An 18,008-nucleotide genomic window follows, 5' to 3' on the forward strand; every position below is an offset into this window, starting at 1 on the left:
TCTACATGCCTCCATGTAGTACCAGAAGCACATACTCACTCTTTAAATTTACTAGTGATATAAGAGGCTACCCGGTGGCCATCAGGAATAAATCTGCAAGGAAAAAAATAGATATGAAAAGTATGGAAGAAACCAATGAACTTGTATTACTAATAACAAAAATACATACGTATCTCCGACAACTCTAATAACCTTGTAGCCATAGGGTGCTACTGTCTGCTGCTCAGCCATAATAATATATCTGCCCAATAACATAGCATGTATGTACTAATAATAATATATCTACAACATGCATAACATTAATATTAACATCACAATACAAAAATATATCTACACACATGCATAACATTAACATTAGCAACACATTACAAAATTATATAGAAAATAACAGTTTAGACATCACATTAGCAACTATTTAATCAACATTAATAGTTTCCAATTCTTCATCGCTAGACTTTGGTAGTACAAATTCATCTTCACTGTTGGACATCTCTCCATCATCTATCTCCTCATAAGTAACATTAACATCAACAAGTAATTGAGATGTGATTCAAGTTGTGTATCAATTGAATGTCTCTCAACATCGTCATTCTGAAATGCATCAGTAGCCTGAGTGGTATTCGGCATTTCTATAATCGAGCGAGGCTTCATTCGACAAACAGACAACCATTCATTGGGTCTTCTTCTCTTTGTAGGGTATTCAAGATAGAAAACCTGTGCTGCTTGTACCCCGAAAATAAAAGGTTCAAACTTGTTGAACCTTTTGTTTGCATTAACCTCAACTAAATTATACTTTGGATGTATTCTGGTACCTATTCTTGGGGTAGGATCATACCATGAACATTTAAATAGCACACACCTCTTAATAGGTAATGTAGGATATTCAACTTATATGATTTCCTCAAGTCTACCATAGTAATCATACTGAGTGTTATTGTTGTCCATAGATCCTTTGACGCAAATACCAGAATTATAGGTTAATCTCCGTGAATCTCGTAGTGCCACGTGGAATTTAAGACCATTAACATAGAAATCAGAGTAGACCTTTATTTTACGAAGGGGTCCTGATGCAAAATTCATGATCCTATCATCTGTCACAGTTGATATTCTACGGTCTTTAACCTACACAATTAGTAGATATTAGAACACTACTTAATGTAGGACCGATGCGGCCGGGTAGAAGGGGGGGGTTGAATAGCCCTGAAAAATAAAGCACAACCCTTCCTCGTACGATTAAGCTAACACATAAAAAGTAGATTAAACAGAAAATAAAGCATAAAAACGAGGCACCGAATTTGACTTGGTTACAACCGGGGAGGTTGTTAATCCAAGGATGAAGATCGCACTAAGAGCTCCTTCAGGCGGAGAAGCCTCGTTTACAGCAGTGTAAGCACAGAAAGACAGAAGCTAATCTAAACAGTGGAAGCACACAAGTGTTGTTTACAATTTCTGAACTGATGAAGAGCTTCTGGACCAAGGCTATATTTATAGCCTTGGTCGGGGCGCCTGGAAGGGTTCCGGGCGCCCTAGGGGGGATAAAGTTTTATCCCCAACGTTCAGATCACGTAAATCGCGATCTTGGTCAAAATCAGGGTCCGGGCGCCCGGAAGCATTCCGGGCGCCCCGGAGCAAAAAGTCAACTACGGTTGACTTTTTGTCCGGGACCACTTCTCCGTTAAGTCCCCGTCTCGGTCCGGGTCTTCTGCTCCGGATCCGCTTGATTGGGTGATCTCTGACATCCGGAATAGGGCTCACCCGAACCCATCTTCCGGTCTTCTCGAGCGTGCTTCCCTCCGGCTTCTCGTCCCTCGGAATTGCCGCGTGTCCCTTCTCGTCCACCAGCGTACTCATCCGCAGACTTCGTCCCTCGATCGCACCCCGTGCCGACCTTCGCGCTAGCTGCGTCTCTTGCTCCCCGAGCAATCTTCCGCCCTCGGAACCATCGCGCACTTCCTTCTCGTCCGCCGGTGTACTCTTCCGCAGCACTCGTCCCTCGGACCATCGTCCTTCTCGCTAGCTGCGTCTTCCGCTCGAGTACCTGTGCTCCTAAGCTCCTGCACACTTAAACACAAGGTTAGAAAACAACATAACCTAACTTAACTTGTTGATCACACCAAAACCAACCTTGGGGTTCCAACAATCTCCCCCTTTTTGGTGTGATCAACCCAAGTTAAGCTAGGGTTAACTAGACAAAAAATAAACTAACTAAATTTATAATTTAGTGCACAAAGATAGAAAAAAAATAGTTTTAGGCTACCTCCCCCTAGACTTATACTTATCCTTCTCCCCCTTTGATCACAAAAAAAATGGGGTTCCAAAAAAAATCTAAGGGTTAAAGACTTAGAAAATTTTGAAAAGCTACCAAAAAAAATCTAAGTCAAAAGATTCTAAGTTAGAAAAAGAATTTTGCAATCAATAAAACTTAATTAAATATTTTGAAAAATATTTTTGAATCAACAAAAGCAGAAAAAAAACTCTAAGTAAAATTTTAACTTAGGAAAAAATAATTTTTGAAAAATTTTCTAAACACTCTAAGTAAAAATTATTTTTGAAAATAGAATTTAAAAAAAATTAATTATTTAAAAAAAATTTATGTCAAAATTTTGAAACATGTTTGAATAACTTTTTAAAGCATTAAATAATTCTAGTATTAATGCTTTATTAATTAAACATTTATTTCAATATTTGGCTTCCAGGCAGTGGCGAGGCACTAGGCCTTCTTGGTTATTGGAGCAACAACCACTTTCTAGTCAAAGCCCATAAAGAAATGTTTGTTTAATTTTCTCACTTAAAGCGCTAACTTTGATTTTAAAATTTACACTAAGCAAGATTTAGGAACCCAATAAAGGTTCCAACCTACTGGATTAACTAAAAATTTCTTAGGGACATATTTTCTAGAGATATTTTTAATTTGTCCCTGGTGATATCTATAATACCAATTCAAATTATTGAACCTTCTAAAATTGGTTTTAGATGAGCAAGCAGAGTTTTTCAAGTTTTCTACTTGAATTTTTAAATTTTGAATTTCTAATTTTAATTTTTCATTTTCTAAATTTGATTTATCTAGCATTTCTAACGGACAAGATGTAGCCAATATTGCTTTTAAATCTTTATTTTTATTTTCTAATTTGCAGCAATCTTTTGTTAAAATTTTAATGAATTTAAACATTTTATCAGGAGGAAGAGATCGTACCTCACTTACCTTGTCGATCTCGTTGTCGATTTCTCCCCCTGAACTGCTGCTCTCTTCGGACGTGGCTCCCCCTTCATCGATGCTTTCGATGCTCATTTCGGAAGAGCTTGACTCGCAGTCGTCGTCTTGATGACTCGCCATTAACGCGAGCCCGGAGAACTCCTCGACTTCCGATTCCGACGACGTTTCGTCCCACGTCGCTTTTAGGGCCTTGCGCTTTTGGATAGGCTTCTTACCCTTGTCCTTCCCTTTGTTCTTCAGTTTAGGGCAATTGTCCTTGACGTGCCCTTCTTCATCGCAATGGTAGCAGCGGATGGTTCTTTTCTTTCTTCCCTGCGTATGGTTAGATTTCCTAGATTTACAAATATTTTTAAATCGTCTTACCATCATTACCATTTCCTCGTCGTCGAGAGAAGATTCTGACTCAGGTTCGTCTTTTGAAGCTTTAAGAGCGACATTATTCTTGGGCTCCTTCGGACCTGCACATCTTGACTCATGCACTTCAAAAGTTGAAAAGAATTCGTCTAATGAAATTTTTTCTAGATCTTTTGAAATGTAAAAGGCATCTACTAGTGATGCCCATTTTGAGTTTCTAGGAAAGGAATTTAGGGCATACCTTAGTGAATCTCGGTTACTTACCTTTTCTCCGAGATTCGTAAGTCTAGTGATGAGTTCCTGAATCCTCGAGTGTAGATGTGCAATTGTTTCACCTTCTTCAAATCGGAGGTTTGTAAGCTGGTTACGAAGTAAATCCCGTCTTGCAAGTTTGGCTTCGGATGTTCCTTCGTGTAACTCAAGGAATTTCTCCCAAAGCTCCTTTGCCGAGTTGTAGGTACCGACTCGATTGACTTCTTGTGTTGGAAGTACACTTAGCAGATGGAATTCTGCTTTCTTGTTTGCCACGTGGTCAGCCTGCTCCTTCTTTGACCATTGATTTCTTGCTTTGCCCTCTGGTGCTTCATAGCCAAATTCCATTGTTAGTAATAAATCATAATCTATTTCAAGAAATACCTCCATTCGATTTTTCCAGCTAGCGAAGTCCCCTTCGAATTTTGGTGCGTGGATGTTGGATCCGTCCATCTTGTTGCTTCGTTCGGCGGTTAGTCCTCCTGAAGCGCCTCGGCTCTGATACCACTTGTAGGACTGATGCGGCCGGGTAGAAGGGGGGGGATTGAATAGCCCTGAAAAATAAAGCACAACCCTTCCTCGTACGATTAAGCTAACACATAAAAAGTAGATTAAACAGAAAATAAAGCATAAAAACGAGGCACCGAATTTGACTTGGTTACAACCGGGAAGGTTGTTAATCCAAGGATGAAGATCGCACTAAGAGCTCCTTCAGGCGGAGAAGCCTCGTTTACAGCAGTGTAAACACAGAAAGACAGAAGCTAATCTAAACAGTGGAAGCACACAAGTGTTGTTTACAATTTCTGAACTGATGAAGAGCTTCTGGACCAAGGCTATATTTATAGCCTTGGTCGGGGCGCCTGGAAGGGTTCCGGGCACCCTGGGGGGGATAAAGTTTTATCCCCCAACGTTCAGATCGCGTAAATCGCGATCTTGGTCAAAATCAGGGTCCGGGCGCCCGGAAGCATTCCGGGCGCCCCGGACAGCTCCGGGCGCCCCGGAGCAAAAAGTCAACTGCGGTTGACTTTTTGTCCGGGACCACTTCTCCGTTAAGTCCCCGTCTCGGTCCGGGTCTTCTGCTCCGGATCCGCTTGATTGGGTGATCTCTGACATCCGGAATAGGGCTCACCCGAACCCATCTTCCGGTCTTCTCGAGCGTGCTTCCCTCCGGCTTCTCGTCCCTCGGAATTGCCGCGTGTCCCTTCTCGTCCACCAGCGTACTCATCCGCAGACTTCGTCCCTCGATCGCACCCCGTGCCGACCTTCGCGCTAGCTGCGTCTCTTGCTCCCCGAGCAATCTTCCGCTCCGGCTTTCGTACCTCGGAACCATCGCGCGCACTTCCTTCTCATCCGCCGGTGTACTCTTCCGCAACGCCTCGTCCCTCGGACGCACCGCGTGCCGTCCTTCTCGCTAGCTGCGTCTTCCGCTCGAGTACCTGTGCTCCTAAGCTCCTGCACACTTAAACACAAGGTTAGAAAACAACATAACCTAACTTAACTTGTTGATCACACCAAAACCAACCTTGGGGTTCCAACACTTAACACACATGAACTTAAATATTTGATAAAATCTCCAACATACATATATTTCAAACCATAATGCAAATTCAACCTCTAACATTTCAGCTACGGCATCTGTATCCATTGATGAATTTTGTAGATATAGTTGTTGTTCATATAAACTGGAGAAGAAGGTAAATTTAAGGTAAATGAGATATCAAGCAACAAATTAAACGGGGGATAATTTTTAAATTAGAGAAGTCAACTTACTTTATGTATAGTTTGACCTCTTCACAATTTAAGAGTATTTATATTCTTGCAGCATGGTATTCTTTTGGAGTTAAGAATCTAGAAATAGATGCACCCATTGGTTTGCCAGGAAACTTAAAAATAGAAAGTATCGAATGGTCTATTGCTTGAGCATCATCATAATTTCTTGGAACCTTGCGATGTCTAGTTTTGACATTATCAGCAAAATAATAGGAGCAGAAAGAAGATGCTTCTTCAACCAGATAAGCATTACATATTGAGCCCTCAACTCTTGCTTTGTTACGAACATTATTCTTTAATTTTCTCAAAAATCGTTCAAATGGATACATCCATCTATATTGCACAGGACCAACTATTTGTGCCTCAAATGGCAAATGTACCGGCAGATGTTCCATTGAATCAAAAAAATTGGGTGGAAATATGCGCTCTAACTTACATAATATGAGAGGAATGTCTGTTTCTAACCGAAGCATATCATCCATCATAATACACCTTGCTGTCAAATGTCTAAAAAATAGATTTAATTCTGTGAGAGATTGCCAAGCATTATACGGAAGTAAATTATGGAAAGCTACTGGAATAAGTCTTTGCATGAATATATGACAGTCATGACTCTTCATCCCAAACATCTTTAACCTATTCATACCCACACAACAAGCCATATTTGAAGCATACCCATCTGAGAATTTTACTTCCTTCAACCAACTACATAAAGCCTGCTTCCCGTCTTTGTCAAATGTATAACAAGCCTTTGGAAATCTATTAGTTGTTTCATTTTGATGCAACTCTGGTTTGTTTACTAATTCTTTTAATTCTTCATGAGATTTTGCAGTGTCCTTAGTTTTTCCATGCACATTCATCACAGTGTTAAAAATATTATCGAAAAAAATTTTCTCAACATGCATGACATCTAAATTATGTCGAATGAGTAGATACTTTCAATAGGGGAGCTCCCAAAAAATACTCATTTTTTCCAACCACACTGGCACATTCGAACAATGTATCTATTTATCTCATCAGAACCAGATTGAGATACTGGTAGAAATCCATAACTGTCTATTTGTTCAAGGATTTCTTCACCTGATGTATGGAATGTTGGAGGAGGTTTTCTGACTACAATATTTTTTAGGAAATTTTTCTTATTCCGCCTGAAAGGGTGATCAATAGGTAAAAATTTCCGGTGATTATCAAACCAGGATACTTTTCGACTACAAGGTAATGAAAAGGCATCAGAATCTGTCATGCAGTGTAGACAAGCTAATTTATCCGTCGTGCTCCATCCTGACAACATTGAATATGCTGGAAAATCACTGATCGTCCATAATATTGCAACATGCAATCTAAAATTAGTTTTACTTGCAACATCATAAGTCATAAGTCACTGACCCTACATTCCATAAATCATTTAATTCTGCAATTAGCGGTTGCAAGAAAATATCTATCTTCTCTTTAGGATTGGTTGGACCAGGAATAAGAACAGTAAAAAACATAAATTTATCTTTCATGCACATCCAGGATGGTAAATTGTATGGTATTAATATAACTGACCAGGATGAATATTGTTGTCCCGATTGACCAAATGGTTAAAATCCATCAGCGGAAAGTCTCAATCTCACATTACGTGGTTCCATTGCAAACGAGGGAAATACAGTATCAAGATGTTTCCATGCAGAGAAATCACAAGGATGACACATAATACCTCCTTTATGCTCATGTTCATGATGTCACGTCATGTGAGAAGCTGTAGTGACAGATGCATACAAACGTTGAAGTCTAGCAGTTAAAGGAAAATAATACATCACTTTCCAAGCAATATTTTTCTTCTTCTTTCCTGATATACGAGTACCATTTTTATAACGAGGGTGAGTACAGATTTGACATTGACTCAGTTCGCTATCTTCATGCCAAAATATCATGCAGTTGTTTACACAACAATCAATCTTCTATACAGGCAAACCTAAACCTCTAACCAATTTCTTGGTACTGTAAAAACTATCTGTCATTATGTTGTCAGCAGGAAGTAACTCTGACATCAATTGACATATATCATTATAACATCTTTCAGAAAAATGATGTTCTGCTTTCATATTCAATAACCTTATAGTAGCTGATAATTGCAAATGACCTGAGGGAATGCCTTCCCACACTTCTCTTTCACTAGCCTTTAACATTTCATTTAGTTGCTGATATTCAGGTGCAGGTCTTTCGTTTATATTGGAATAATCAACTGCGGCATTCATTGCATCGTGAACCATTGATTGCATTCCAATATCTTAAGTTGATAAGTCATGCGTAGTAAAAATTGTGCCAGATGATGAACCACCGGAAGGCCCAATTGGTTCATACAAATAAAGCTCTCCATGATAGTACCAATTGAAGTAATTTGACACAAAATCATTCCTACATATATGCATTTTTACAGTATCTTCATCACGGAAAGCTCTATTTTGACATTTTTATGATTGCACGAACACTTTAATTCTGCATCATTCATACATTCTGGATGACTTTTAGCAAAGTTGACAAATTCTTCAACTTCAGCAATAAAATCATCTCTAATAAATCCATTTTCTAATCGATTATACATCCAATCTTTGTTCATAGACATTTTCACGTAAAACTAATAAATTGAGAATTAGAAATTAGCTTAGATTAACGTACAAACACAAAACAAACAAAAGAATGATATTATGTTACAGATTAATATACAAACATAACATATATCTAAATAATATAAAATACAATAAACTAAATTATACCTGAAGATGTGAAGGTCTACTGGAGAAGAGCAGCAAATGCTACCTGTTTACAGAATAAAAATAATTTAGCACAAAATTTATCAAAAAATTAACAAGTGGAAAGACAACCGGCACATGTTAGCACAATAGCCAGCATTTCCCTGCCGGCCGGCACAACGGCCAGGAGGTCGCTGGCGGCTAGCACAGCTGCCAGCTGGAAAGACAACAAGCAACCTGCTGGCAGCTGGCGGCCTTCACAGCTGCCAGCAGGCCGCTGGCGACAGGCAACGACCAGCGCCGGTCGGCACAAAAGCCAGCAGGGCGCTGGCGGCCACAGAGAGAGGAAAAGAAAAACGACGGAGAGCTCTTACCGACGAAATCGGGGAGGAGGAAGAAACTACCCCATGCGCGTGGGAAGAAAGGAAAGAGCTAGGGTTAGCTTTTTAGTCGGCTTTACCGATAGAATATAAATTCCGTCGGTAAAGGTTTTTTTTTTTAAAAAAAAAATACACATTACCGACGAAATTAAATATTCCGTCGGTAATGTCTGAAAAATTAGTGACGGAATATTTAATTCTGTCGATAAAGTTTTTTTTTTTTTTAAAAAAAGAACATTACCGACAGAAAGTATTTTTCCGTTGACGAATCAACTTTTTTTTTAAAAAAAACACATAACCGACGGAATTAAATATTCCATCGGTAATATCTGAATATCACCGACGGAATATTTAATTCCGTCGGTAATGGAAATAATACCGACGGAATATTTAATTCCGTCGATGATTTCCGATATTACTGACGGAAATTGTTTTCCGTCGGTAAAATTGTATTTTTTTTTTTTTTTTTTGTAATGTAAGGGAGTGGAAGAATCCTTTTCCTTATCTTTACTCTCGTGCGTGCGGTCGAGCCAATTCCCAGATGCAGTGGCATAAATGTACGTCGTCATAGAAACAATTTCTCAATCGACTGCATCCGCAAGTCTCTTGGGATCCTTTATCTTCATCTGCCATTTCTGAAGAATCTAATACATCTTTGAGATAATACATAGAAATAATAATTTGACAAATGGCTCTATAATTAAGGAACCTAAATATAATAAACATAATGACCACAATCATGCAAAATTCTACACGTTTTTTGTTCAGTTCAAGGAAAAAATCCATAAAAACTAAACAAATTAGTCAAAATAAGCTCATTATATATATAATACCAATTTAACATCCTCTCTATTATAACAACGTCCATTCACAGGAGAGAGGAGAAAATGTTAAGAGGGATGAAGAATGTTAAGAGGGTGTTTCAATTTTTTTTTTTAAACAGTAATAAATATATTTTAAAAAATTAATATTATTTTTTAAAATAGTAAATTTATTTTTTAAAAGTAAGATTATAATTAAAAATAATAATAGTAATTTAAATATTTTAAAATATATTTATTTAATATAATATAATTTTAAGATGATTGAATGGATTGTGAAAATCATAAATAAAAAGAATTAATATTAAAATAAAGGTGAATGAAAGAGATATGTTGTTATAATGATTATGTAGTAATGGTAGGGATGACAATGGGTCGGGTTTGGGGCAGATTCTATATCCTCCGTCCCCATACCTATCGGGTATAGGATCTCCGATGGATATACCCATACTCATTAAATGATCGGATATCTTCTAGAGTTATAATTTTTCTTCTTCCTTTCCAACTATTATCATTCAACAAAAATATATTAAAATTAACAACCTATTAAAATATATATATATATATAATATGTTGATATTGTACATGACTGTGCGCGTCGCGCTCAATATCAACGTTTTTTATTTTTTTTATTTTTTTTTATTTTTAAATTAAAAAATAATTAAAAATCTTCTTTACGATTTTATTTATAGGGTTCAGGTTTTGGGTATAGTGTTAAAGCTATTTTTTTTTAGATTTTATCTATAGGGTTTAGGCTTTCTAATTAGGTCATAGTGTTTGGTTTAAAAAAAAAATTAAAATAAAATTAATTTAAGTATTTATTGAGTATTATAATGTGTTTAGGGGATATATCTATCTATTAAATTTTAAATAAAAAAATGTTGAATTTTTTAAATTAAAAAAATTTAAAAAAAAACAAAAAATGCTGATATTGTGTGCAACGTGCACAGTACACGACTGTGCACGTCGCGCACAATATCACCGCTCTATATATATATATATAATTAAAAAAAATAGATTAAACATCTATAATGTCTTCTCCTAATATCAAAAAAAATAGTAAGTTGATTTTGGAAAAAAAAATTTTATTTTAATATATATATATATATTATTTAATCAGATATTCAGATCGAGTATACCCTCCTCTATTTGGATATCAGATCCTCCATTTCGAATGTAATTGCTATCCCTAAATCCTTCCTTCCTTCTCTCTCTTCACCGGTCTCGGTCCTGGTGCCTGCAGTCCACCTCCCCTGTCGACCTGCCGTCCATCTCCCCTGCAGACCTACAGCCCTACAGGTCGATCGGCGTTGTATTTGTAGCCGAAAAGTAGAGAAGTTGTGTTGTTTGCTTCACCATAGGAATCTATCTTAACAAGGCTTTTGAATGGCTCAGCCTCGCAGTAATGCTGTTGGAGTTGATAACACTTTTCGAAGGAAATGAGACCGAGAAGTGTTTCTTCAGAAAGCCCGAGAACGGGAAAGGCAAGAGGAGGAGGAGGATAGGTTTAAATCCAAAGACAAAGCAGCTCCTCCTGTGCAAAGGAAACCCCTGAAGCACAGAGACTATGAAGTTGACCTTGATTCCCGCTTAGGGATAACTCAGGTTGTTACGCCAATTGCACCTCTAAGCAAGCAGGCTGGATACTACTCTGCAGTCTGTAAATGTGTTGTAAAAGATTCAGCTAATTACTAGGACCATAACAATGGAAAGAAACATCAGAGAGCTTTGGGCATGTCTATGAGGGTGGAGCGTGCGACTCTGCAGCAGGTTCAAGAGCGATTTGAGTCGCTAAAGAAGCTGAAAGTTCCTGAAAGCTTTACTGAGCAAGATTTGCGCCGTGAAAGGAAGAAGAAGGAGAAGGAGAAGGAGAAGAAGAAGAAACAGAGAATGCCGATCCTGATATGGCTGCTATGATGGGGTTTGGAGGCTTCAAGTTGTCTAAAAAGTGAACAGCAGGTGCTTGGAAATGCAAATTCAAGCCAACAAGATCAATGATTCATCTGAAAGTAGTGCTGATGTTCGTGTCCTTGAGAATTTTGAACCGAGCCATGACAGATGATTCCTATGGTGAAGCAAACAGAATGTATTTCCCTTCATGTTGCAATTATGGTTCATATTCTTCTTCTTCTTCTTCTTCCTTTTTAATCTAGTATTTTCAGAAAGATTGCAAGAACAAGCAGGCTCTAAACATGAACAATGATTAAAGCCAACAAGATCCTGCAAATTAACCAGCAGATATGGCATTTAGTGCAATGTCTGTCATGAATTTAACATTTTGGCACAGAGAGGTTGCCAGTATTTAGTTATAGAAAAATAACTAGAAATATACTTTTTTGTATTCCTTTCTATTGGCAATGGATCAATGAACACCATGCACCTTTTTGTCTTCCAGGAGAAGCATAATATTGCTAACCATTATGTCCCTATCATACACCTTTAGGCAAGGAATTTTGAACAAATCTTCAAACATCAAATCCAAGCAGTGAGCAGCACATGGAAACCAGTAATAGTGGGGATACTTTGCTTCCAAAAGCTACCCTGTTCATTCAAATTGGAAAATAATATTGTAAGTTAAAAAAAAAAAAACAGTATAATAATTTTATATAATTGCATTAAAATTATATATACCAGATAAAACATTTGCAGTTGCACATCTGTGACAACTTAAACCACATTCTTTTCCCCAATACGTTGGACATATCTATCAAGTAGCTCAAACATTTCATCTCCTGTGAGAGTAGTTTGATCCATCAATTGATTCTAAAAGCACACTCCCTATTGGACCATTCACCAAAAAATTTATCAAAGTCCTGTTTTTTTCTATCAGCCTATCCATCAGCCATTAAAGTGCAACCAAACTTAACACGATCAGTCTTGTGGTCTCTCAAGATCAATTTGCTACGCTCCAACTCCTTTTTTAAATAAGTGACCCTAACTTCATGGTAAGTAGGGGGTCTCTCAAGATCAACCAAACTTGAACTCTTCCTCTCGGATGCATCTAGTGGCTAGCGCATGAGGTGTTGTCATCATGAGCTCTGGGGTTCGAATCTCGACAAAGTCGAGGTAAATACCTCCCTTATGTACTAGTCACTATTCTAAAGGCTAGTAACCGTCCGTGGTTTACCTCCTCCGTGTTGGCCCTGGGACAGGTTGACGGGGACGCTGGGGGCGAGCGTATTCGCCTTTTGCCACCTTGAGACGAGAGGTTGATGCTAATTTTTTAAGGGAGAGGAAGAGTCATACAAAGAGAAATCAATGAAATAAGTTTCCAAGGAGGTTGATATACATTTTCTAGGGGAGAAGACGAGTCACTCAAAAAAATGTACCGCATGAATGCAAGTTAATGCAACCTAATTAATTCAAGCAGTGGACTTTTAATAAAAAAATCACTTCAATAAGGCAAGGGAAATTGCACCTTAACCTCTCAAAAGGCGCGCGCTTCTTTCAAGTCTTGTGCCAGGCGCAAATAGCACCTGGCTACGCCTTGCGCCTAGGCGTTGCCCGGCACCCGCTTTTAACAAGTATGCATTAGAGTTCCATGATCAAGGGCTTTCTCCTGACAATACTCCTACATTTCTTGTAGAATGCTTAAACTTGGGGGAAATTGGAGTTGCGCCATAATCTACTTGTTGAAAGTTACCGAAAATCATCGCATTTTTCATAGTCTTGCCTTTGCCTTAGTTTTTCACTATTGACAACAAGACGATAATCAGCAGTATTTGAGCAGATGATCTCTCATATATATCTTTAACCAAATCAAGTGAGTATGCCTTGCTGAAATATACTTCCATAATACTCTCCTTCCTTTTCATCCTTGATACAGAAGATGATTTAGGTTTAGAAATGCTAATTCCTGAACTAGGACCTTTCCCTTTCCTAACAAATGATTGCACTCCTTACTACTTTGAGCCTTATTGGTTAAAAAACTGTATCTGCTGTGACCAATCAAATCCCATGAGTGCAGTATCAAGAATATCAGAATTGAGGGGAGAAAAGTCCTCCAATTCATCAGGAGTTGCTGCATTTTTTTTCTCATGGACAGCAACCTATGTGACTTGTCTTCGATAACAAGTAGGTGAAGTTAGGGAGTGATTCAGCAAGAGGATTTGTGGTTTGTGACATACTCTGTGGAAAATAATTTAGTATATTTTAACATAAGACTTGGGATTCGAAGATATTGATGTCTGAGGTGTGAAAGAAGACAGCATTTCAAGCAAAGGCTTCATCCTATTTCGCAACAGATTCAAAAGCTTGCAAAAAAATATCCAGGCTGAGACTACTAATTAGTATCCTAGAAAATGTGATGGACTATGGATGGAATTGGCAACAATTTTATTTGATCTTGGTACAAGTGCTAGTACCAAGTGTTAGACATCATACGGGTATCTCTAATCATTAAAGCTCTAAATGAATAATTTTTTATAATTCCAATAGATCATATCAACATTATAAAAACTTGTTGAAACATCTCCAATGACTAAAGTTCTAAGTGAGCTTTTTTTAAGATCTAATTCATAACATGTAGTTGTATGGCTCCATGCATATTACATCAATTTTGATACAAAAGAGCATGTTTGAGTTTTCACTACTGTTCTTAAACTATAAATCTCAAACTTCACCTCTACAATGGTTCAAACTTTTTTAGTTTTTTTTTATTTTAAAAACCTCTCATAAACTTTACATTGGAGATTATGGATCTATGTTCAACACATCAAGATCCGAAATTCTCTTACTAAAGTCACCACACTGAGTAGGAAGAAACCAAAAAGTCTGATTAACAGTGCATGGCCAGTAAAGCAACACTCATCCGGACTAAAGGTATAGCATCACACACACACACACCCATAACAAACCAAATACACATAACTGCTTCCAAATACAAAAAGGTAGGATAGTACTGATCCTGTCTAAAGTTGGAGATGGCGCACTGGATATTTGGCGGCGGTGTTGACTGAAAGAAGACTTTGAACTGACATGAGTGAGGCACAAATGCTACGAATTGGCAGAAAAAAGGGGCTTCTCCTTCTTTCCTGCGCACGACAAAGAGAGCAGACAAACTTCAGTGCCCAAAAACTAGGGAAGGGGTCCCGGGCAAAGACCCTCTGACGCTCAAGTTAGTATCCGAGAAGAAAGTAGAACAATAGATGAGTAGCAGGGCATGCATGTAGTGGAAATGTAGTAAAAACATGTACCTTGCCATCGAAGAGGACCCCCCTTTATATATCACCTCTATAACCTCCACAATAATGAGATAACAGAGAATGTCGGGTGTCAAAAGTTTTCGAGTAAGAGAATATGTATAACTTGGGAGGCATATAGTCACCGTCCAAGGAATCTTCCATAACCTATATGTGCCTTTTTGTAACTACCACCATTAGTGAGACAGTTATTATAATGTAGAGTCACCTTTGTAGACAGGTCTATTGAATACTCATGTAACGATAGAAAAATATTCCCTGACAAACGGTTGTTACCCTTTGACAAGTAGTTGTGATTCTTTGACAATGTGGTCCTCTAAGTATATCTTGACCGGACATTTAGCTGATGAGGTGCATACTATGGTAGCAGATTAATGTGAATGAAACACTTGAGTTCTATAAGGATGCTTGACCCTTAGGACTGCCCTGAAATATGTTGTATGATGTCAAAGATCTTATTATGAAACAACGGAGAACTAAGTCCCCTAGGTTTGGGCAGTTCTATGACCGACCGACTATTTCAAAGTGTCACGCCCCAAAGGAGTCCCTGTCCGAAAAAATTTCGGCAACATCTCCCCTATACGGGTGACAATCTGAAGCATTACTACATACAAAATATACCTCAGCCACACTCAGCTGAAATATATATGCAAAATAGAAATAACATAACCACGCAGTTAATATACACAGCCTACCCGGCTGAACATAAATGTATAACATAATACAACAGCCCACACGGCTGGATATAAGCACAACCACGCAGTTAATAACAGCCCACTCGGCTGGAACAAAATAAACACACAGCAGCGGAAGACATAAAATGATACGAACGTAAAACCAACAACGACACTAACAAAAATACCTGTCATCACAGACTTGACCCAAAATTCACATCGACTGGTTGAAGAACAAAATACACAAAATCAATATACCACCCCAAACGACAACAAAACCAAAACAAAAACTATCCTCGAGTGTGACGTAGGACCCAGGACTGGCAGCCGGCATCTCTCCAAGCATCCATGACTCATTTATCTGTTACCTGGCGAAAGAAAACCATTTTGTGAGGTGGTGAGTATTGGAACTCAGCGGGTAAGGAAAGAGATAGTGCATGAACATAACATGTAAGTAGAGAGTGTCAACAGTATACAGCCTCATAAGAGAAATAACAAATACTACAATAGAACCAAAATAAATGCTAATACCTGAAACCATATCCTAGGCTATGTATAATAGGTCAAAATTGATACTAACCTGCTAAAGCAAGGTATATACCACATTCTAATGAATAAACCAGTATCTAAACATCTACAATGAGATAAAATCTCAACATAAATAAACATATCAGCATATGTGAACAACAGCAGTAAGCAATAACAGTATATATAGACAGCAGCAGCCAAAACAAATATAATAACAGCGTATGTACGGATGGTTACTCCCGCCCACCTCTCCGCACCATGACCCCTGTATGGTCGAGAGGCCGGGTCAGTGACAGACTGTACACCACTCCAGCTACCACTCACACAAGTGGTCGAGGGGACAGTTGCATAGTAGCTAACTAGCTACATCTGCGACGGGGTCCCTGCTGCTCGTACTCCAGCTACCACTCACTCGAGTGGCCAAGGATGCGGCATGCATGCAATGACATGATGCGAACAATGCAACAGTCATCATATATATATATATATATAAATAGAAACATGTATACTACATGAAGCCAGCATGCTCAATATAATACATAAATAAACAACAGTCAAAGCATACAAACATGGTATCTAGTATCAGTTACTGATCATAGACAACAACAAGAGACTGTATAGATATGGAACGAATTTCTCAAAGATTGCGTGGAGGTATCAAGCGCAGGGAAGTAAGAGTGGAGTCAAGGTAAACAATCCTTATCCAAAATAATTCATGCACCAAGTTCAAAGAACTACAGAATCAAGGTAAGAAGTACCCGCCTCTCGACGTAGAATATCCTTTGATGTCTCCAAATCAAAGAGCGCGTCTCTAGCTCCAATCTACATGTAAGGTGTATCAAGAATCAACTTATGAACCAACTTATTTATTAATTCCCTTGTTAATATATTAATCTGTCCGTTAATTGAATTATAACTTAATCAAGTGCCCCTATCAGTTACTCATCTAATTACTTATTAATCATCTAATGCATCTATTAATCTCAATTAATCAACTTTAACCATTGATTTAATTTACTTAAATCTATAATCAAGATTATTAATCGATTTAGTGATTAGTTAATCCAAATCTAATTAATCATCAATTATCGAATAATCTAGGTTAGTCAAAAACCAAAAACTTTGTTTAATTAACCGTTACCCAAAACACGCTTGGCTTCTTCTCCTTCTTCGACATTTTCTTCCCCAACAGCGTGGCAGCTGCCGACAGTCGGCTAGGATTCAGATCCGGTCGTGCCGAGAAGACGACGACGACTGGAGATGGTAAGGTGGCGCTGGAGGTGACGCTCTGCGGCAGCAGCCCTGGATCAGCTGCATTCGGAACGCGGCACTGCCGCACAAGGAAGAGGCACGACATCGGCTCATATCGCACGGTGAACTGCCCCATCGAAGAGGGAAGGAGGGAGTCGGCCAGCCGCCATGCGCCGAAGATGAGGTTTCGGCCTGCCTGCGCATGACGGCTGCAGTGCATCGCCAGCGGCGGCGTCGGTCATCCCCGCGGCGGAATAGCGTCGTCATGCGCCTGGTGAAGGAGAGACGCGAAGGTCCTCGTCGGTTGAACTCCTCCAGGATGAACCTGTCCCCCCGTTGGAGTCGGCCTCGACCATCATCTGGTGAAGCTCCTCATCGGAGGCGGGTGGCAGAAGCTCGCGAGTAGCGCGGCAAACTCCTCAGACGAATTTTGTCGTCGTGCTCGAGGTTACCGGAAGTAGAGGAGGAAGAGGTGGAGGGGCGGCATCGGCCGTCCGCGAGCAGTGGCGTCGCCGATTGGGAGCACAGCGGCGTCGCCGATTGGGAGCACAGCGGCGTCGCATCGCGGCGATCACGAGGAAGAAAACACAAGCTTCACCTCACGAACTTAGGTTTTTAATAATCAAAACCTAACTTTATCTCAATCAACTCCTCTTTTAAATTGGGTATTTGAAAACAGGCTTTAAATTCCACCCGTTGATCCCTATAAAATCTAAAACGTCTCATTTTAAATCTACAAAAAATTTATAAATTTTCTAAAATTCACACAAACTTATTTCCGGATAAATTATCTGACTAATATATTTATTTTCCTTATAATAATTCAAT

The 18,008-nt window shown here is 38.8% G+C and overlaps 1 protein-coding gene and 1 pseudogene across 1 annotated transcript; one reads left to right on the forward strand and one right to left on the reverse strand.

Moving 5' to 3' along the window:
- The first annotated feature begins 10,890 nt into the window (after positions 1-10,890).
- LOC122032605 lies at positions 10,891-11,562 on the forward strand (annotated as a pseudogene).
- On the reverse strand, positions 11,504-17,742 carry LOC122032849. The gene is made up of 4 exons (XM_042592165.1): positions 17,071-17,742; positions 16,688-16,751; positions 11,907-11,989; positions 11,504-11,746 (listed from the first exon to the last, which is right to left on the reverse strand). The coding sequence occupies exons 1-4, from the start codon at positions 17,398-17,400 to the stop codon at positions 11,504-11,506; spliced, it is 720 nt and encodes a 239-aa protein (XP_042448099.1). The 5' UTR covers positions 17,401-17,742.
- Positions 17,743-18,008: the final 266 nt, after the last annotated feature.

Source organism: Zingiber officinale, chromosome 11A (genome assembly GCF_018446385.1).
Source record: "Zingiber officinale cultivar Zhangliang chromosome 11A, Zo_v1.1, whole genome shotgun sequence".
Lineage (NCBI taxonomy): Eukaryota > Viridiplantae > Streptophyta > Magnoliopsida > Zingiberales > Zingiberaceae > Zingiber > Zingiber officinale.

Coding starts and splice junctions, on each gene's coding strand:
- LOC122032849 (XM_042592165.1), bottom strand. CDS start 17,400: ATGCACTGCAGCCGTCATGCGCAGGCAGGCCGAAACCTCATCTTCGGC. Junction 11,990..16,687: donor TATTCTACGTCGAGAGGCGG/GTACTTCTTACC, acceptor TGATGTTTGAAG/ATTTGTTCAAAATTCCTTGC. Junction 11,747..11,906: donor TTCTCCTGGAAGACAAAAAG/GTGCATGGTGTT, acceptor GTTAATTTGCAG/GATCTTGTTGGCTTTAATCA.